Below are 20,968 nucleotides of genomic sequence, written 5' to 3'. Positions count from 1 at the left end.
CGATTTAGAATTTCTGGCCTACTGTTGGCTATAGGAGAGAAGCAGAGGAGGAAGACGTCTCTGTAGACGTCAACTAAACTCTTTCTTTAGGATCACCCCTGGCCTTATTCCCAGAAACTTTTGAGGGGTGTTTAAACTGTTTTATCATGGTGTGGATGAAAAGAGAAATGGTGTAGGGGTGAAGGAAGAGTTTAGTAAGTGTTTTGAAGGTGAAGAGAATTTCTGATAGAGTGATCAATGTGAAGCTGGAATTTGAAGGGGTGATGAAAAAATGTCATCAGTGCTTATGCTCCACAAATTAGATGAAGTGGTGGAGAGTGTCACTAGAAAAGAACAATTGGTGATTGGGGCAGACTTCAATGGCCATGTTGTTAAAGGGAACAGAGGTGATGAGGAGGTTGTACCAATTAGCTGGGCAGAGGATGTGTTGCAAGTTATAGCAATGAGGGATGAAGATGAAAATGTGTTGACTAGTGAGAAGAGTGTGTTAAGAAGGTGGAAGAGAGTATTTTAAGCAGCTGATGAATGAGAGAGAGAGAGAGAGAGAGAGAGAGAGAGAGGTTGAATGATGTGGAGATGGTGAAGCAGGAAGTGGTAGGATTAATAAGGAGGAAGTGAGAGCAGCGATTAGGAGGATGAAGAGTGGAAAGTCGATTGGACCAGATGACGGGAATAAAGTTGATCAGACACACCATGAATTTATGGTAAAAAGTATTGGAAGTTAGGCTGAGGGAAGAGGTGACCATCGGTCAGCAACAGTATGGTTTCATGCAGAGAAAGAGCACTACAGACAAAATATTTGCTTTGAGAATGTTGATGGAGAAATATAGAGAAGGTCAGAAGGAGTTGCATTGTTTGTTTGTGGATTTAGAGAACGTGTACGACAGGGTGCTGAGAGAGAAGTTGTGGTATTGTATGAGGAAGTCAGGTTTGTCAGAGATGTATGTGAGGGTCGTGCAGGACATGTATGAGGACAGTGTGACAGCAGTTAAGTGTGCAGTAGGAACAACAGACTGGTTTAAGGTGAAGGTTGGATTGCATCAAGGATCGTCTCTGAGCCCTTTCCTGTTTCTAGTGGTGATGGACAGGTTGATGGACGAGGTCATACAGGAGTCTCTATGGACAATGCTGTTTGGGGATGATATGTCAGTAGAAGTAAGACAGAGTACATGTGTGTGTGAATGAGAGGGAGGGCAGTGGAGTGGTGCAGGTGCAGGGAGAAGAGGTGGTGAAGGTGGATGAGTTTAGGTACCTGGTGTCAACAGTGCAACGTAATAGAGTGTGTTAGAGAAGTGAAGAAAAGAGTGCAGGAAGGGTGGAGTGGGTGGAGAAGAGTAGCAGGAGTGATTTGTGATAAAAGGGTATCTGCAAGAGTGAAAGTTTATATATAAAGTGTGCAAGTGGGAAATGTTAATTTTCTATTGGAATGAATAAAGTGTCTATCTGCCTGTCTATCTAAATTCAGGGATTTCTTAGGACTAAAGTCAGATGTATGATTAACCAGTTATAGCAAACAGGTTTTAATGATAATTAATTTCATATGTAGGGTGAAAACACGATTATTAACCAATACAGAAACAGCTGTGTAGGATGATTAAAACAGGCTGAGAAACAGCCAATCTCTACCACTTAATTAGAAATTACATTTACTTTGTTACTGTCCGCCACTGCATACACCATAGCAAGACTGAGCGCAGCAACAAGACACAAGGTCTCCTTCAACAAGGTCTCTCCTGGGCAAAGATTTCAATTCACACTACAGTTCCAAAAGAGGTGCTGTTCAAGCTATTTTGAAAAAGCAAAAAGAAATGGACAATGCTGAGAAGCACAGGCACAGTGGTTGGCAAAGGAATCTTAATGAAGCAGATGAAAGACATATCATGCTCACCTCCCTTCAGCGTCGGAAAGATGTCCAGCAGTGTCATCAGCAAAGAACTGGCAGAAACCAGTGGGACCAAAGTACATCCATCTACTGTCTGGAGATGTCTGGGCAAAGGTAGTCTTTATAAAAAAAAAGTGGCCAAAAAGCCATACTTCGAATGAGATAACAAGGCAAAGCAACTCAAATACGCATTAAAACATAAGAACTGTGGTACAGAAAAGTGTCAGCATGTGCCCTGGACTGATAAGTCAAAATAAAAAATATTTGGCTGAAGCAAAAAACAAGCTGAAGTGTATACAACGTGTATCTGCAGTAAAAAGTGAAGCATGGTGGAGGTTGCTTAGTTTGAGGCTGCAATTCTGCAAATGGAGTTGGAGATTTGGTCAGAATTAATTGTGTCCTCGGTACAGAGGAAAACAAGCAGATACCTAGCCATCATGCAGTACCATTAGGGTACTTATACACCAATTATTTTGTATATTGATAAGAAACTATTAGAACTTCTATTTTTGGAAGCATTCTTAAATTACTGCATTTTTTTTTACACCTGCTTAAAACAAGGCATGCTAATAAAACCATCAGAGGCAGGAAGCAAGAGATGGAGATAAGATGCAGGGTAGGGGATAGGGAGAAAATAACATGTTTCAAACAACATGCTGTGTTATAGAGCAGGTGAGCAATAATAAATAAAATGTACATTGTGTGTTTTTATTAGAAGTGTCCTGGCATTCACAACTCTGACATGAACAAGTTTTATTTTCGCATTCATCAATGTGTAAATGGCAGTAAAATAAATAGCCATATACGGTCTGCTCCAGAATAATTTTCACCCCTCATTAAACCTAATTATTAAAAAAAAGAAAGAAATCTTTGTTGCTGATGAAGTGAAAATATGATGGAGCTAAATGCAGGTACAATGTACTAAATGCAGGTTTGCATTTAGTACATTGTGCAACCTTTTATTGCCAACATAAGTCTTAATGCTTCCTGAAATAGAGAATACAGAGCATTTTATCTGATAAGGACATTGTCAGACCCATATCCACTGTTAACACTGAGACATTTTTACTGCCATCGCCTGATTGATGAAGTTAAATGCACCAGTGTCTCATTTAATTTGTGCTCTTTAATCTTTTCAATTCTGATGAATAACTGAGTAATCAGACCCTGTCTCTCACCTTGTATTCCTGAGTGAAACAGGAATTCAGGGTTGGCCAGACAAGTGTTCCAAAACACAAAAATACATAGAAATCTGCTTAGCTACATTTTCAAAGAAATTTTAAGGTCACTTGTAATATTATTATTATTATTTTTTTTTATTTTGTTGTCTAATAATAAATTTACTATTAAAGTTAAGATAATATTAGACTCGTTGCTCAATTTTTTTTTATTAAGATGTCAATCTCAGTTGATATTTAGACAAGTATCTGAGCTCTGCCAATAAATAAATAAATAAATAGAGCCAGTAATGTGCCAGTGATGAAATATTGAATATGTACAGTGGCAGGTTTCGGATGTGACTATAAAGAGAGGAATGAAATACAAGCCTGTATCTGATGTTCCCTAAAAATAACTACTGTGCTAACAACAGAGCACTTTATATAAGTTTATAGCCACTAATGTCTATTTAAATTCCATTTTTCATCTTCATATTAGTGGAGTTCACACGAGCAGATGGGACCACAGGCAGGAGAGTGAAGCCCTACAATATTGACCTTGGTTCAGGTCCTCATACCTCACGTACCTCGTACCTTAACTATCAGCATATATAACCACATTGTTACTATGAACTCAAAGCTCAGTGCTGAAATTAGGCTTCAGCAGCTGCAAGTACAGAAAAGTAAGATCCCTGGACTTGCCTAATAATTTATTACAGATTTTTTAAATGTTCAATGACATTGCGTTGTTTTTTCCTGGGATTCGGTATCTAAATCAGTTTTGGAAGTTCTGAGCATGATATTTAGATGGGTGAACTGTAATAAGCTGTCTGCATTTGCTTTCAACAGAAGGGCCTTTTGGAGAAGGTTTTGGTTTCAACATAAAAAAGCCACGGCCTAAAGGTAAACTAAATTTACTAGTGAAGGCAGCAAGTGTTTTTATATACACTTGGAGGAAGGGGTAGCTCAATTGTTAAGATGTTTCTTCTGATCAGAAGTTTGTGTGTTTAAATCCCACTAATTGAGCAAGGCTCTTAACCCTTAACTCAGTTGTATGATTGAGATAATTGTAAGTTCAGAACTACAGTTTGCATCTGACCACGATCACTGCACACCTCAACATCGTTTATCTGTAATAAATGGACACCCAGATAAGGATGGGTCCCTCTCAAGTCTGGTTAATCTCAAGGTTTCTTTTTAATGCATCCCGGGGAGTATTTAATTGCCGCAGTCGCCACCGGCTCGCTCATCATGGACAAACTTACACATAAAAAACGTTTGTTTTGTTTTTTTTTATCACCACATCACTACATTATCTGTGTAAAGCTGCTTTGAGAAATGTTAATTGTTAAAAGCGGTATGCAAATAAAAATTTATTGAATTTAATAGAATGAGGTCACTCTGGATAAAGTAAATTTATTAGTCATATATATGAACTGTATTAAACAAAGTACAGATTATATTTTTATAATGGGAACTATTTTGAGGCACATATAAATTGTTTCTGTCTAAATTTTTAATCGCTACATTTTTCTGAATAAATTCTATTTACACAAAGTAGCAAAGTAAACATGGAAGTGGAATATGATATAAAAACAAAGCAAATAAAAAGCATGCTTCTACATAAACTTTTTTGTGTAACCATACGCAATCAGGTTGACAGGAAGAAGAAGGTTTAAATTTCAGGGTACTAAATATTTACACTAATCACCTTCTTTTGGTTCTTTAGCTACCGACATGTAGGCAGAAAGAGAAAGGCTTTTGACACTGAGGAGCCGACACAGCAGAACAAACTCACAACTAAAGAGGTCCGTACATTTACATTTGCGGCATTTAACAGACGCCCTTTTCCAGAGCGACGTACAAAAGTGCTTTGAGTCTCTAGCAATGAATAAATCTACACTGGTATGCTAGATTACAAACTTAATATAAGTATAACTCTTAAATTCTACAAAGCAAACTTGGAAAGTGCTAATTTAAATGTGTTTCAGGAAGAGGTACGTCTTCAACCGTTGCTTGAAGATATCCAGGGACTCCGCTGTACGGGCATCTAGGGGAAGTTCGTTCCACCACCTCGATGCCAGAACAGAGAAGAGCCTTGAAGTATACTCACCTCTCATTCTGAGAGAAGTAATCTCAGACAGCGTGGTGCAGTGTGAGGTGTGATGAGGTCTCTAAGGTAGGATGGTGCTGGTCCATTTTTGGCCTTTGGAATCCAGTGAAAAGAAGCGCAGCAGTGGGGTGGTGTGGGAGAACTTGGGCAGACTGAACACAAGTCGTGCAGCTGCGTTTTGGATCATTTGCAGTGGATGAATGGCGTTCAGAGTAAGACCTGCAAGCAGAGAGTTGCAGTAGTCCAGTCTTGAAATGACAAGAGACTGAACAAGCACCTGGGCAGCCTGTGTGGACAGAAATGGTCGAATTCTTCGGATGTTGTAGAGAAGAAATCGACAGGAACGAGCCACATTAGCGACATGTGAGAAGAAGGACAGTTGATTGTCCATAGTTACCCCGAGGTTACGAGCAGTGGCTGAAGGGAAGAGCAGAGGGTCATTAAGAGTTATTTGGAGATCTTGACCTGGAGATGAATCACCTGGGATGACAAGCAGTTCTGTTTTGCTGGAGTTGAGTTTTTGTTGATGAGCACTCATCTATAAAGATATGTCTACCAAGCATGCCTAGATCCGAGCGGAAGCTGTGCTATCTGATGGAGGGAAAGAAAAGATGAGTTGAGTGTCATCTGCATAGCAGTGGTAAGAAAACCCATGTGAGGATATGACTTCACCAATGGAGTGAGTATAGAGCGGAAAAAGGAGGGGACCAAGTACTGAGCCTTGTGGGACACCAGTGGTGAGTCTGCATGGGGCAGATGTGGATCCCCTCCATGTTACCTGGTATGAGCGACCTTCCAGGTAGGAAGCAAACTATTCCCATGCTGTTCCTTCGAATACTGAGGCTCTTGAGGGTAGACGAGAGAGTCTTGTGGTTGACTGTGTCGAATGCTGCTAAAAGATCCAGGAAGATATGTAGAGATGACAGCTTGGCTGATCGAGCAGCATGCAGTTTCTCAGACACAGCCGAAAGGGCCATTTCAGTGGAATGTGCCGCTTTAAACCCAAACTGGTTTGGATAATGGAGGTTGTTCTGTGAGAGATAGATAGACAGTTGGTTAAAAACAGTGCGGTTCAGAGATTTAGAATTAAAGGAGAGAAGTGATACCGGACTGTAGTTGTTGATGTCTGATGGGTCCAGAGCAGGTTTCTTTAAGATGGGAATGACCCTTGCTTGCTTAAAGGTAGTTGGCACATAGCCAGATGTTAAGGACCCATTGATGATTGTGGAGATGAAGGGCAGGAAATCTTGTGTGATGGTCTAAAGCATAGTTGAAGGTATTGGATCCAGAGGCCAGGTGGTGGGATTGCAAGATTGGATGACTTGCAGTATCTCATCTTCTGTTAAGGTTGAGAAGCTTGACAACAAAGGAGGAGTGGATTCCTGGCCATGTTGTGTAGTCATTGTTGGGAAGAAAGTGAAGGTCTGGCAGATCTCCTTGATCTTTTCATCATAAAAGGAGGCAAAGTCATTGGCAGTCAGGGAGGACAAAGCAGGTGTGGCAGGGGGGTTGAGTAGTGAAGGGAATATGTTGTGGATCTTACGAGGATCTTGTGCCGAGGCCTTGAGCTTTTCCTTGTAGAAGGCAGTTTTAGCAGAAGTCACATCCGAAGAAAATTTGGTCAGGATTGCATGGTAAGATGCGAGGTCTACATTGAGTTGTGATTTTTTCCACTTCCTCTCTGCTGATCTGAGTTCTCCTACTCTTCTCCCAGCACCCCACTGATCCCAGGCATTCTCATATATCTACCCAGACATCGCAAATTGATTTGTGCATTTAATAATGTTGTTTGTGTACAGAGAATGTTCCTGGTCTTCATCTAAACAAATCATAACCATACATATATATGTTCTTTGGCTTTTAATCTCCACAGAGAAGAAGGCTCGACCGTGCACAGAAAACAAGGAAGGTCGACGTCCGTTATTATGACACCCACAATGTTAAGAACAAAAATAAGAACAGAGAAGTGCCCACTGAAGGCAATAAAGGAAAAAGAGCTAAGCGATAAAAAAACATTCGTTTGGTTTTAATTTATCAATGCTGTTGTTCCACAGTACTGAAAATGTTTATCACTGGAGAACTTATCAATAAAATTTATTAATAAAATGGACATGGCAAAGCAACGTTAATGTAGTTATATTTAAAATCCGATGAAACATGACACCTTCATTTCTTTGGGGCGACGAGTGCATCCAACTGCGCCTGAAAAAGGTATTTCCAGATGTAAATATCAGTGTCTCACAGCTGTTTGTCTTAAATGTAGTGTGTGGCTTATAAAAGGCAAACCTTCATTTGCTGGTTGGTGCTCTTGAGAAACTGAATCTCTTCGGTGTACCTCTTCTCTTCGGCCTGTCGCCGTTCATTTTCTCTTCTCTCAATTGCCTCACATTTAGCTTTCTCCTCATTCAACTGTCTTTCCAGTTCCATCTTCTCACTTTCCAATTCTGCAATCTGCCCAAGTTACAATTTTAATTACAGAAGATGTATGAAGATGGTATAATATGTTTATGAAATGGGGATGAACAACAGTGACTACCTTCTTCTCAGTGTCTGACCTCCCTTGCTCAGCCTGCAGAGCTTTCCTTATCCCGAAGGCCACACTGCTCTCGTATAGGGTCTGAAAGGCATCGATGGTCATCCGAATCTCATCTCTTACTCGTAGAAGCAGCACTCCTCTCTCAGCACAGTTAATAGTGACTTGTCTGATTAGTTCATCTAAATTACAAAAAAAAACTTTAGTATATTTTAAAAATCAGTGTGAATTTATTTCCATAGTTTTATTCTTTTTTTTTTTTGTAGCTGTTTAAAACCAACATCAACGATTACACCAGAACTTTTTTCCACAATGTTGCTAAAAATTTACAGTCTGCTGTTTAATACCAATAATTTACCCACAATGCATATTATGTAATCCTGTTTTAAACCAAACCCTTTTTTAACCTACCAAAGCACTGTGTGTAGAGTTCTCTGCGGACAGGGCAAATGCCTGTATCTCGGGCCTGTTTCTGCTGCAGTTTGAGGTCCAGTTCCTCCTGCAAACGAATGACGTCTGTCCGTGTGCACGGTGTACTGGACACCTGCTGTACCCACAGCTGATTATTCTCCATCCATTCCCTGTGACATGTTCACACACACTCTTAAACTGTCACATGTTAGGACAACTATGAAATAGTGGAATGGTCTTACCTTGGTGGTAGGAGGGCATTAAGAATTTCATCTGTTTGCTGCTTACTAGCATCAAATGAAGGGCTTATGGGTTTTGGTGGAGGAGGAACTGGACCAGAGATGGCAGGCTGTTGGAGACTTGCCTTCAGAGCCTTAGGACATGAAACGTGTGAAATTTTCAGTGATGTGAGGTAAGTTACAAGTTTGTTAACATGAATAATTTAACACAATTCTCAGGTTTTAACAGCAGCAATTAAACTTGTTGTTGTTGTTGTTGTTGATTGACTTTGAAGCTCCACTTTCTCAAGTATTTCTTTCCCCGTTTGCCATCCCGATTTTCTCTGCACCATTCTTGCGTTTTGCATCTACCTGATGCGTGACAAATTAGAACTTCTGAGCCGCTCTGTAAAGCGCTGTGTTTCTAAATCTCACAAACGTTAAGACACACACACGAACTTGGCTCAATTGAGGTATTCATTATAGTGCTTCCACACCGATTATAGTGCGAAGAGGCCATTTAAATACCAAAATTATACAGGATATTGTGGGGTTCTGCTGAGCCAACCGTTCTGACCCTTAAAATCTGCCTAACCCTCACCCCGTTACAGCGCCCCTACTGGCGTCTGACTTATCCGTCTCCATCTTACTTTCTTGTGTGTTTAGCGTGTTTGTTCTCCACCCATCAATCAATTAATCAATCAATCAATCAATTAGTGCAGTAGTTTGATTTATAAATTTGAACAATACTTCAAAACAAAACATACTGAATTTAAAGTACTGTACAATAATATATTTTCAAAATTACTTTAAAGAAAGTAGAAGTACGCAAAAAAACTACTCAATTACATCAACGTGAATAAATTTAATTTGTTACTTTCCACCTCTGGGTATTATGTAATATGTGTATCATATTGAAATGCAGCTAGCATATTTCTCTCCAGTTCTATTAAACTAGAAACGATTAGAGGTGGCGCTAGTCATCGTTACCTTTGGAGATCTCTTGTCAGTGGTTTTGCTGACCAGCTCCGGATTGTCATACTTGAGCAAAGACTCAACAGAAGGAATCATCAACATTTTTATATTAATTTTCCTTCTTCTGTTGAAATCAGTAAAATCTTTAACGGAACTCTGATCTTACTGACCTGACAGAGCACCTGACAGAGCACCTGGCAGAGCACACGTGTTTACTGTTTACCGTTACTACGGCAACTCATGGTGCCTTGACGAGTTCCGCTCAAGTCAACGCAGATCTTCTCATCACGTGTTCATATTTAAAGTCTTAAATATGCTTAAAATCATTTTAATAATCAAAATCTTATACAAAAATTATGTTTTTACAGACTGTTACGGACTTCATTGTACCCTATTATTTCATAGTTTTAAGCCGTTTTCTACACATTTTGATATTGTTACTTCAGGTTTGTGTTCTGTAGGGACTCTTATTGTGATGGGTGTTATCATTTGGAAATACTAGTTAACGGCATTAATGAATAGGGCGCGCGCGCACCTTGTTCCAGTTCATCGGAGGGTGTTTTGTTTTTTTGCTGGAGGTAGTGAGAGTGTGCAGGTCAAAGTCTCTCATTCGGTCTCATGTTATCATACATGAGAGAAAAACAGTATTGAACACACTATATATATATATTTAAATAACTTTAAACTATTAAATAAAAATGGACAGCCTCCTGCACTGTTTCATAACATCAAACATACAATGAATTAGTACAAAACAGCATTTTATTAATTTTTTCTGATAAAGGTTGCAATATTATGGTAAACAATGACTAAAAATTACAATAAAATCCTTTATTTTAATGAAGCAGCCTATTCTTCAAACAGTCTTTTGTTTCAAAGAGTTTTTGGTGCCACATTTCCTGATGATCCTGAGTGTCTGTCATTTCAGTTCATCATCCTCATGTGAATCCTTAAAAAAGAGAATAAATGTGTATTTACTTGACACATTTGTGTAAATTAGATTGTTTTATAGTGGTAAACAGTGTTGGGGTAACGCGTTACAAGTAACGTGCGTTATGTAATAATATTACTTTATAAATTTACACATTAATAATGCGAGTTACTTTCCAGTTAAATTATTTTGCATAAAAAATAAATACTGAATTAAAATGAACGAAGTCACGTAAGTCAACTCAAGTTTATTTCTATAGTGCTTTTCACAACAGGTCTCAAAGCAGCTTTACAGAAATCAACAGTTAAGGTGAATGGTGTGTATTTATCCCTGATGAGCAGCCATGGTGACTGTGGCAAGGAAAAACTCCATTAGATGTAATGAGGAAGAAACCCTGAGAGGAACCAGACTCAAAAGGGGAACCCATCCTCATTTGGGTGACATCAAGAGTGTGATCATAAATCTTTCAACAATACAAAACACTGGAGAGAGAGAACTAACATGAGTACTGGAGTATAAGATTACTGTTATACAGTACAATGTGCAAAAAGAGATGTAAACAAGAGTTTACTTGTAAACATATACACAAAATCTTGTGCAAAACAGCAACACCAGCAATCGAGTCGGTACAATCGTCACTCCCAATGAAAATCGCAGTATCTTCATCTTCAACTCTGATACCTTCAGTTTCGCTTCCTGTCTTTTTGTTCATACCCGGGAAAAGTCCGCTGTATTGCTGCTATTCCCAATTATTGGCAGCTTTGTAGTGCACAATTCTCACCTCTACCACCAGGTGGGGGTAAAGGTACCGACAAAACGGAACTAAAGTCCTTCTTGAGGTCTGAGGGGAAGCATGTTGAAGACGTACACAACAAAACCGGAAGTGTTCACTGAAAGTGTTCTTTTAACATGCTGCATTTAGAACGTACATTTTCTGGTATTAGTATTACTGTGAGTATCTGTTAATATCGAGGTTGTCGTTCGTAACCAGTCGCTGATCGTGATGGATCACAGGAGAAAAGACAAAAGGTCTCCTGTTCGCGACGGCAAGATGAAGATTAAACAGGAAAAAGTGAGTCCCACCAGGCCTCCGAGATCGCGGCGCTCGAGTTCGGGTTCAGACCGCAGCAGTGCGAGTCCTCCGGCGAGAAGACGGGAGCACAGGTGCGTGACTGACTACTTCATTGCGCTTTCTTTTCCACTTTGCTCTTTTATTTTAGTGGATTAATACACGCAATCGCCACAGTCTTAACAGCTAGTGTGCCACTTGTAGCAACCACCTTGACGCGAATCCTTGCTGTTTTTTGTTTGTTTGTTTTGATCGCCCGCCAGGGAAAGAGACAGATCGCCTGGAGAAAGAGACCGCTTACCGGGACGGCACGGGGACAGACCAGCCCGAGACAGCGGGAGGAGTCGGAGTCCACCCCACGGAGCTGATCATAGGATAAAGCGGGTACATTTACAATACAATTCACATCATTATATATCGTCACGACACTGTGTATTTATTTTAATTTTTTATTACATGTAATCACTCCTATACAGGACTACTTAAACTACTGCAAGACTAGTTAAGACACCAATTGTTATTGTGTAAACTAAATTCAATGCTGTATTTATAGACCATTTTAAAGGCCATTCGTGAGGAAATAACGTCTTTGGTCCTTGAACGTTTCCGGTTAGCTAACGCGGGCATTCTCAACATTAGATAACATTTACTCAGTGATATTGCGAAAGTTTGTTTATTCTTGCTATGTCCAAATTAGATCTAGGACCATGTTGTACATGCTCTTTTAGACCAGGAACTAACATGCTGTCAAATTAAAGTGTTTACATTCGTGAAAAACAAAACGCAAGTAGTTACTTGGAGTGATATCGACTAGAAGATAGATAGATAGATAGATAGATAGATAGATAGATAGATAGATAGATAGATAGACTTTATTGTCATTGCATTGTACAGGTACACAGCAACGAAATGCAGTTTGGCATCTACCAGAAGTGCAAAATGTAGCAAAAGTGCAGATAAATATGTAGCATATTTACAGCATGTAATATATATTTAAGCATATGTACAGTGAATAAATATAAAGGCTATAACAGTGCAAAGATGTGTGGACATCATTAAGATGTACAGAAATGGCTCATACATAAGCCATAGCGGATTATAAAATGCATCTCATCTCTCTCCCTTTGCACTCTCACAACCCCCACACAGACTGGTTTCATTTAATTATCTCCAGATCTTATTTAAAGTTGATGTACTTTATTTATAACCTTAAACGTTTAATGTTCTGAGTAAAAAGTTGCCGCCTCAGTGTCTGATTTAAGGAGTCCTTTTATTCCATATTATCATCTATTTGTATTAGCTTGTATAAATATCTTAACTGTATTATTTTAGCTTAACTTAAAAAGTATGTGTTAGTCATTTTGTTTTGACCGCTCTGTGCTTTAAAAAATTGTGCCACCTGAAATGCTTTAGGGCCAGACATGTGCAGTATCATCACAACTCTTTTGTTATTGTTTACATCCTTGAAATGGTCTATAGGTAATGGCTGTTCTCATATTTTTAAATAGGCTTATTAACTAATAATGTTACCATTGTGTACAGGAAAAAGAGGACCATAATGAAAGAGTAAATAGGTTTCATGAGCAGAGAGCAAAACGAGAAGAACAGCGGCATCACCAACGAGACCGTGAAAGAGGCCAGGAGCGGCACAGAGACCGGTCTCGAGAACGGGAAGCAAATCTGTACCAGAAGCAGCAAGCAGAAAGGGAGCAACAGAACGAGCGTCGTCGAGAGAACCGTCAGAGGCTGGAGGCAACTGATGGAGATGAGACACAAGCCTTTGGCGGTGAAGAGGAAGAGACTGAGGCCCCTGCTGCCGAGAAAGAAAAGCCCAACTTTGAACTGTCAGGTGCTCTGGTGGAAGATACCAACACGTACAGAGGTGTGGTTATTAAGTATAACGAGCCTCCTGAGGCCAGAATCCCTAAAAGACGATGGCGATTGTATCCCTTCAAAAATGACGAGCCACTTCCTGTAATGTACATCCACAGGCAGAGTGCTTATCTGCTTGGAAGGCAAAGGAAGATAGCTGACATACCTATTGATCATCCCTCCTGTTCCAAACAGCATGCTGTATTCCAGTACAGGTGGGGAATAATACATAAAATTTACATTTATTGTTTTTATTAGAACAGTGTCCTGATATATGAACTTTATTTTAAATAGAGAAAATAAAAAATGAGGATTAATGAGAAGACAAATATTATATAAATCCATCTGTCATTTCTTTACTCCCCACTAGGGGAGTGCACCCCACACTTTAAAAATCGCTGCTTTAATTAAACCAAATCGAAGAGTCCTTGTCACATTTATTGGCAACCCTGCATTTGGTACACTGTGCAACCGTTCATTGCCAACATAAGCCTTAATGCTTCCTGAAATAAAGAGTACAGAGCATTTTATCTGAGAAGGATAAAGCCTTCTTAGACCCATATCCATTGTTAACACAGAAATTTTTATTGCCATCACTTGATTGATGAAGGTAAACGCACTAGTGTATTATTTGATTTGTGTCTTTAATCTTTTCAATGCTGATGAATAACTGAGTAATCAGCCCAGTAATTCAGTGAAACAGGAATTTAGGGATGGCCAGTTAAGTGTCCCTTAATATATTAAAAAGAAATTCTAGGGTCACTTGAAATATGATATAAGAATTTAATTTAAAAAAAAATGTAATTTTGTTTACTAATAATAGATTTACTCTTAAAGGTAAGATGATGTGATATTAGATGGATGTTTGATCAGAGGCGTGAGTCGCAGTTGACATTCAAACATGTGTATTTGAGCTCTGACAAAAAAAGTCAGAATGTGCAGTGGCAGGTTTAGGATGCTAATGTCCAGAGAAGAATGAAGAACAAGTCTGTTATCTAAAAATAACTACTGTGCTAACAACAGAGCACTAAACTGTAAAGTCACTAATCTAATGTGTATTTGAATTCTGTTTGTCATCACAGATTAGTGGAGTTTACACGAGCAGATGGCACCACAGGCAGGAGAGTGAAGCCCTACATTATTGACCTTGGTTCAGGCAACGGTACTTTTCTGAACAACCAGCGTATAGAAGCACAGCGCTACTATGAACTCAAAGAGAAGGATGTGCTGAAATTCGGCTTCAGCAGCCGCGAGTATGTGCTCCTGCATGAGTTTTCCGACACGGCAGAGGTCGATGCTAAGAGGGAGGAGGAGGATGACGAGGACGAAGGCGTTGATGAATAGTCACTGCTCAGTTTACCAAAGGGCTTGTTTTAATAGACTTCTACAAAGAGATCCGACTGTACAGTCTCGATCGCTTTGATAGAGCAAAATGTTGCCTGGTTTTATGGTTTTGATGTGACTATTATGTCTAAATGAGGTTTATCGAGAAATACACTGATGGGCTTTGGCCTGCCTGCTTTCTGTATAAATCTATTCTCAGGTGGACAGCATTAGCATCATATCAGATGGCATTGTGTTGTCTGGTACTGCCCAGGGTTGTCCCTTTATCCCAAGTGCTCAACGCCAGATCAAAATCTATATTTTTTGGATAATTTGTTGTCAAGAGCATCTAGATTCTGTAAATATCTTGAATATCGTCGGTTTATTTTAGTTTGTAATTCTTAGTCATGAGAAATGTTTTTTCTAGTTTGAAGACTTTTCTTTAGCATAATGATGACATTATATTCATTATTGTTCTACTCATGGTAATAATCTTTTTTGAATTTTTTTTTTATTGAGTTGCAAAATATTCCATACGTGTTTTGTGTTTTAGAGGCTTTGTATTGTAAAATAAAAACTGGATATAATGTTTTTTTTTTTTTCTTTTCTTTATTTCTAATTTAAAAAAGCAAAATGTGCCAACATTGTCTTACAACCACCAACAGGCACTGAGGGTTGTGCTGAATTCTCACTGAGATTTTCCAGGTATTTATATTTCCACTTCTGCATTATTCTGATTTTGTTGGGGTGAACTGATTGGGGTTGTATACATATTAGTGCAGTGGATGCACATAAACTCTACTGTATGTTAAAATATGGTGTATTATTAAGACTTTTTACGTTTTTTAAACATATTTAGGAAATCATTACTATTGCATATATTCAATTATTAGAATTATGAAGCAATACTTAGATCAGATACAGAGTTTTTGTAACCCACCTGAACATACCACTATATTGTCACTGAAATTCATAGATCATGTCATTGGTGTTAAGTTTTAGGTTCTTGTGATTTGCCACATGGGAAGTATTTTTGTAAGAATATTTTGATGTCCAAAAGTAATCGACAAATAAGATTTCACCATCGTATGATGTTTACGTATCAAAATTATAACTGGCATAAAATTCTAAGCACTTTGTCTTTCATTATTAGAATATTTGTTGATATGTTTTAAACAACAGAAAATTAATCAATGTTTTATATCCATGTAAAGCAGACAAACATTTTAAATTTGGCACAATAAGAAAGGGATATGCAATTTAATTCCAATTATGATTATATTATCCACTCTTATTGAATTATGTAAGTTTTTTAAAATGTCATTGGCACATGTTGTATAGTGTGTATATATAATACACGATCATGGTTTCTTGTATTAGCTACTCTTTACAATTTTGTTCCATCTTTTAGTTGTATAATCACCTGTACTGTTCACCCTGTCTCATGGAACTATGGAAAGATACCAGTTCCACAATAATCACTGGTGAAAAATTCAGACTGGTCTAAAATACCCACCCACTGATAGACTATTTCTATCTGCTGATAGATTATTTTTGCCAACCTTACTATCCTGGATACAAAGGGATACCAAGTTAAGTTTAACTAAAGTGCAACAACTCATCTCCGATGCCTGTTCATTCATGTGGTATCAGCTTTTCGAACCCTTTAATCTTGATTTCCAGTATTTTCTTTTAAAGAAATGATGGTGAGAGTAGGGAGCAGGTTGAGATGAGCTGCTGAGGTGGAGGTACAAGCTGAAAAAAAGAGGAACGAAAGTCAGTAGGAGAACATGCATGTGAATGAGAGGGAGTGGAGTGGAGTGGTGTGGCTGCAAGAAGTATAGGTGATGAAGTGGAGTTTATGTACAGGGGGTAAACTGTACAGAGTAATAGAGAGTGTGTTAGAGAGGTGAAGAAAAGAGTGCAGGGGTGGAGAAGAGTGGCAGGAGTGATTTGAGATAGAAGAGTATCTGCAAGAGTAAAAAGAAAGTTTATAGGACTGGTAAAACCTGCGATGTTGTATGGTTTTAAGACAGTGGCATTGAGTAAAAGACAGGAGGTGGAGATGGAGGTAGCAGAATTACAGTTGAAGATGCTGCAATTTTCATTGCGAGTGACGAGGATGGACAGGATTAGAAATTAGATTGTTAGAGGGACCACACATGGGGGACGTTTTGGAGACAAGGTGAGGGAAACGAGATTGAGATGGTTTGGACATGTGCAGAGGAGGGACGTGGGGTATATCAGTAGAATGCTGAAGATGGAACTCCCAGGGAGGAGGAAAAGAGGAAGGCCAAGGAAGAGGTTTATGGAAGTGGTGAGGGAAGACATGCAGGTAGTTGAAAGAGGCAAATTTAGAGGACAGAGTGATGAGACGGTTGATCTGCTGTGGCGACCCCTAATAGGAGCAGCCGAATGACATATAAGAAGGAATACATAACTTGCAGATACGGTAGTGGTGATTAAGAAACAGTGTTTCGGCGCAGTAACTAGCAAGGAAAACCATGCTTACTATTAGTATTTATACAAATATATGCTGGTTTATCTTCTAAAATGGCATCTGCGTGGCTATCATCCTTACGAATCCTTTAAATAGAGACTTTTATTTTGAAAGTGTTTACCATGACCCGGATATGATAGTCGTTGCATTGCCGGTCTTCAGGTTGTAGGGGAGTTTTTAAAACGCTGTAACGTGCCGTGTAACGTAACTTTTTTATTTACTTTCTAATGGTTTGTTTAATACCATGATGTTGCTTGTTATTTGTTTTGCAGGACGTATCTGTTTGTAATGCGGTGTAATCGCTGAGTGCTTGTTGAATTCATGTGCAGTTTTGACAGTAGAGGAGATCAGGGTACAGGGATTTGAGTGTAAATAGTAGTGCAGTGACACGTTGGATTTCTATTTATACCTTTTTATTTTTGTATAAAATGCAAAACCTCTTGTTTTATTGTGCATTTGTATCTCATGGAGCGCTTGAATGTAACGCATTAGTTTGGTGAGAGCTCTGGGTGGGTTTGTGTTTGTTTGTATTTGTTTGTGTTGTTAAGGCTGTCATGAGCACGTGCACTGGAGCTCAGCAGGCTTCTCTGCGCTTTGGCCAGGTCGTTATTGGGCCACCTGGCTCAGGTAAAACCACCTACTGCAGAGGCATGCAGGACTTTCTCAGCCAAGTCGGGCGCAAAGTAGTGGTGGTTAACCTGGATCCTGCAAACGAGGGTCTGCCATATCAGTGTGCAGTGGACATTGCTGAACTAGTCACGCTTGAAGATGTGATGGAGGGGATGAAACTAGGCCCAAACGGTGGCCTCATCTATTGCATGGAGTATTTAGAGGCCAATTTAGACTGGTTAGAGGCTAAACTCAAGCAGTACCATGACTGCTACATCCTTTTTGACTGCCCTGGTCAGGTGGAGCTCTACACTCATCATGGGTCAGTGCGAAATATATTTGGGCAGCTATCAAAGTGGAATTTCAGGGTGAGTAATGAAATGTGAGTATGGCAGATCTACTTAATGTTGTGTGTAAGAGTTATGACATCCTGTTCTTTTGTGTTGTGTTGGATTTTCGTTCATGGTTCTAGATGACCGCAGTGCATCTGGTGGACTCTCATTACTGTGCCGATCCAGCCAAGTTCATTTCTGTGCTGTGCACCTCGCTGTCTACCATGCTTCAGGTGGAACTGCCTCATGTCAACATTCTCTCGAAGATGGATCTTATTGAGCAGTATGGAAAGCTGGGTGAGTAGCTTCTCTGAATTAGTGGTTCTCATCAAAGTGGTTTCAAGCTGCACAGAGATCAATGAGTGTGTGTGTGCGCATGTGTGTGTGTGCGCGTGTGTGTGTGTGTGTGTGTGTGTGTGTGTGTGTGTGCGTGTAAATAAACACCCCACCAACATTTAATATCAGGTGAAGGGGTAGGCATACATCAGGACACCAAGGTTTTGGAATAAACTACTCTTGCATGTCCAAACAGCTGAGTCACTGTCTTCAAACTATAGGTGAAGACCTACTTCTTCCTGAAACATTTAAACTAGTACTGAGTTAACTACTTATTTTGCCTGTTTGTCTTTTATAATTATATATAGTATAATTCCATCCAACATAATTTAGGTTTATGGAATCCTAAGTTTGCAACCTAGTGAACCAGTGTTGGTTTATTCACTGAATAAGACTTTAACGCACTTCTGTACGTCACTCCAGATGAGGGCATCTGCTAAATGCTATAAATGCAAAATGTATCAGTCTTAATTTAGATACGCCCTCAAAAATAGGTAGGTATATAACTTGTTGTTGGAAAATAAAGGGATAAAAAGCTCAATGGGTCGGAAATAAAAACAAAATCTTATTGCACACATTTAATCAATGAGTCCAATATTTTAATAATTTGATTATAATACACCATTTGTGCAGAGTAGTACTGTGAAATAGTTTATATATATATATATATATATATATATATATATATATATATATATATATATATATATATATATAAACTATTTCACAGTACTACTCTTTATATATATATATAAAAAATACACACTAATGAAGTGTATCTGGCTGCAAAAAAATCCTGTCCTACATGATAAACGTTTCATTGTGATATTGTGTTTTGCATGTCCAACATTGCTGATTATATAATAGAATAGTCAAAAATGTACAGCATGATGAATTTTTTAAAGGCTCTTTAAAACCCCCCTTTCACCATCTTTAACCAAATGTAATATCGTAAAAAGGCCCCATGCTGTAAATTTGTAAATTACCTTTAGCAATAACGATGCTATTTTGGATCCAAAGGGATACCAAGTCAAATTTAAACTACAGAACAACAACCCTTTTCTGATATCTGTTCATTCATGTGGTATTGTCTTTCAAAGCTTTCAATCTTGATTTTTACACGGAGGTTATGGACCTGTCATACCTGGTGGAACATTTAGCCACAGACCCATTCTTTAAAAAATTCCACCGTCTGAATGAGAAGTTGGCTGAGGTGATACAGGATTATGGCCTTGTGTCCTTTGTTCCTTTGAATGTGCAGGTTAGTTCTCAGTTAGTTCTCTCTCTCTCTCTCTCTCTCTCTCTCTCTCTCTCTCTCTCTCACTCACTCACTCACTCACTCACTCACCACCACTCACTCACTCACCACTCACTCACTCACTCTCTCTCTCTCTCTCTCTCTCTCTCACACACTCTCTATCACTAAGTACAAACAAGTATCAGATGTCAATTACTTTTCCCTACTGCATTTCCTTATACTTTTCCTACAGGACAAGGAGAGCATGATGCAGGTCCTTCGTACAGTGGACAAGGCCAATGGCTACTGCTTTGGTGACTTGGAGGAAAGAAATCTCCAGGCCATGATGTCAGCTGCAGTTGGTGCAGATTTTCAATTTAACTTGTATCCTTATTTAATCCGATGTCCTGTTTCTTTTTTTTTTTTTTTTTGTCATTTTTTTGAATAAATAACCTTTATTAATTTGGCAGATCGATATATCATAAGTGACAGATATAATTAAAGGATAAATCCAACCATCAATTCTCCACTGCTTCATATTCCTGTTTCTGTAACTGGTTGGATTTTAGTGGTTAAATCTATTCTGTCTTTGAAATATTTATTTATTAATGTGGGTGAAATAGATTTCCTTAATATTTTTTATTCCAGAGCTCTTGGAGTACAAGAGAGATATGTGGAAACCAGCAAAAAGACTTTGGAAGACGAGATCATGGATTTGTAATTGTAATAAATGCTGACTGTAATGACTTGGTATTGATGATCTTTTCTTTAAACTTTAAGATGAGCTTTATTGTAGTATGCAAACCGATTAACACTTGTATGAAATAGCACACTGTGAGCATCTACATTGAACATTTTCAGAATGATGAATAAGCAAGAATAACATTATTTTATTTATAAGTACATTTAGATATAAGGAATCTTTCCCATGTAAACTGAATTTTTAATATTGTATCAAATATTTTTGCATTAAATCTACATTAACTTGAATAAGACAAACATACATAGACACCAAGCCTCTCGTGTCTACTTAATTCTTAAATTAGGGAAAATGTATTTATAAAATAAAACATTAAACACACTTCCACACTCAGTGTAAATAGATTCTCCTAATTTACTAATATCAGTGACTACAGAAAGATTTTCTAAAATTCAAATGTATAAATACAACCTGGGTGTTTTGGAAAATAATAGTCAGCTAAATATTATAAGATATGAAATGCATGATGTCCTTATGTTTGTTTTTTTCCCCCCTTCGCCTTCCTCCCATTTTTATTTGAAAAGGTGTAAACGTTTTTAACCAGGACACAATGCACCTCCACCATGCTGTACACGGTAGTATTTTTCAGGTCCTTGTGGCGAACCCCATATGGGAGGAGCCGAAAGAAGAAGAAGAAGTTTCGAAACCTTGCGTACAAACGTGTGCTCAATAATGACACTCGATCCAAATGATCGAGTTAAATACATGAT

At 38.6% G+C, this 20,968-nt stretch overlaps 3 protein-coding genes across 3 annotated transcripts; 2 read left to right on the top strand and 1 right to left on the bottom strand.

Annotated features, from left to right (window-relative positions):
• Nucleotides 1-7,167: 7,167 nt before the first annotated feature.
• LOC124383924 (axonemal dynein light intermediate polypeptide 1-like) lies at nt 7,168-9,493 on the bottom strand. The gene is made up of 6 exons (XM_046846308.1): nt 9,305-9,493; nt 8,339-8,469; nt 8,097-8,266; nt 7,689-7,867; nt 7,439-7,603; nt 7,168-7,354 (listed from the first exon to the last, which is right to left on the bottom strand). The coding sequence occupies exons 1-6, from the start codon at nt 9,389-9,391 to the stop codon at nt 7,319-7,321; spliced, it is 768 nt and encodes a 255-aa protein (XP_046702264.1). The 5' UTR covers nt 9,392-9,493; the 3' UTR covers nt 7,168-7,318.
• Nucleotides 9,494-11,074: 1,581 nt separating this feature from the next.
• snip1 (Smad nuclear interacting protein) lies at nt 11,075-15,615 on the top strand. The gene is made up of 4 exons (XM_046846156.1): nt 11,075-11,384; nt 11,553-11,673; nt 12,832-13,376; nt 14,244-15,615. The coding sequence occupies exons 1-4, from the start codon at nt 11,224-11,226 to the stop codon at nt 14,503-14,505; spliced, it is 1,089 nt and encodes a 362-aa protein (XP_046702112.1). The 5' UTR covers nt 11,075-11,223; the 3' UTR covers nt 14,506-15,615.
• A 1,259-nt stretch (nt 15,616-16,874) lies between these two features.
• Nucleotides 16,875-20,244, top strand: gpn2 (GPN-loop GTPase 2). Its single transcript, XM_046847424.1, has 5 exons — nt 16,875-17,961; nt 18,066-18,222; nt 19,362-19,522; nt 19,752-19,882; nt 20,147-20,244. Exons 1-5 carry the CDS (start codon nt 17,539-17,541, stop codon nt 20,217-20,219), a joined length of 945 nt encoding a protein of 314 aa, XP_046703380.1. The 5' UTR covers nt 16,875-17,538; the 3' UTR covers nt 20,220-20,244.
• The last annotated feature ends 724 nt before the right edge of the window (nt 20,245-20,968 follow it).

The sequence above is a fragment of the Silurus meridionalis genome, chromosome 4, assembly GCF_014805685.1.
Source record: "Silurus meridionalis isolate SWU-2019-XX chromosome 4, ASM1480568v1, whole genome shotgun sequence".
Classification (NCBI taxonomy): domain Eukaryota; kingdom Metazoa; phylum Chordata; class Actinopteri; order Siluriformes; family Siluridae; genus Silurus; species Silurus meridionalis.
This window is presented reverse-complemented; position numbering and strand designations above follow the sequence as displayed.

What these genes read in the sequence shown, in the direction of transcription:
- snip1 (XM_046846156.1), top strand. Translation starts at nt 11,224, where the DNA reads ATGGATCACAGGAGAAAAGACAAAAGGTCTCCTGTTCGCGACGGCAAG. An exon ending in GCGAGAAGACGGGAGCACAG is followed by an intron (nt 11,385 to 11,552) that starts GTGCGTGACTGA and finishes ATCGCCCGCCAG; the next exon opens with GGAAAGAGACAGATCGCCTG. An exon ending in CATGCTGTATTCCAGTACAG is followed by an intron (nt 13,377 to 14,243) that starts GTGGGGAATAAT and finishes TTGTCATCACAG; the next exon opens with ATTAGTGGAGTTTACACGAG.
- gpn2 (XM_046847424.1), top strand. Translation starts at nt 17,539, where the DNA reads ATGAGCACGTGCACTGGAGCTCAGCAGGCTTCTCTGCGCTTTGGCCAG. An exon ending in TGAGCAGTATGGAAAGCTGG is followed by an intron (nt 18,223 to 19,361) that starts GTGAGTAGCTTC and finishes TGTCTTTCAAAG; the next exon opens with CTTTCAATCTTGATTTTTAC. An exon ending in TTGTTCCTTTGAATGTGCAG is followed by an intron (nt 19,523 to 19,751) that starts GTTAGTTCTCAG and finishes CTTTTCCTACAG; the next exon opens with GACAAGGAGAGCATGATGCA.
- LOC124383924 (XM_046846308.1), bottom strand. Translation starts at nt 9,391, where the DNA reads ATGTTGATGATTCCTTCTGTTGAGTCTTTGCTCAAGTATGACAATCCG. An exon ending in AATGCCCTCCTACCACCAAG is followed by an intron (nt 8,267 to 8,338) that starts GTAAGACCATTC and finishes AACATGTCACAG; the next exon opens with GGAATGGATGGAGAATAATC. An exon ending in ACTCTACACACAGTGCTTTG is followed by an intron (nt 7,868 to 8,096) that starts GTAGGTTAAAAA and finishes TTTGTAATTTAG; the next exon opens with ATGAACTAATCAGACAAGTC.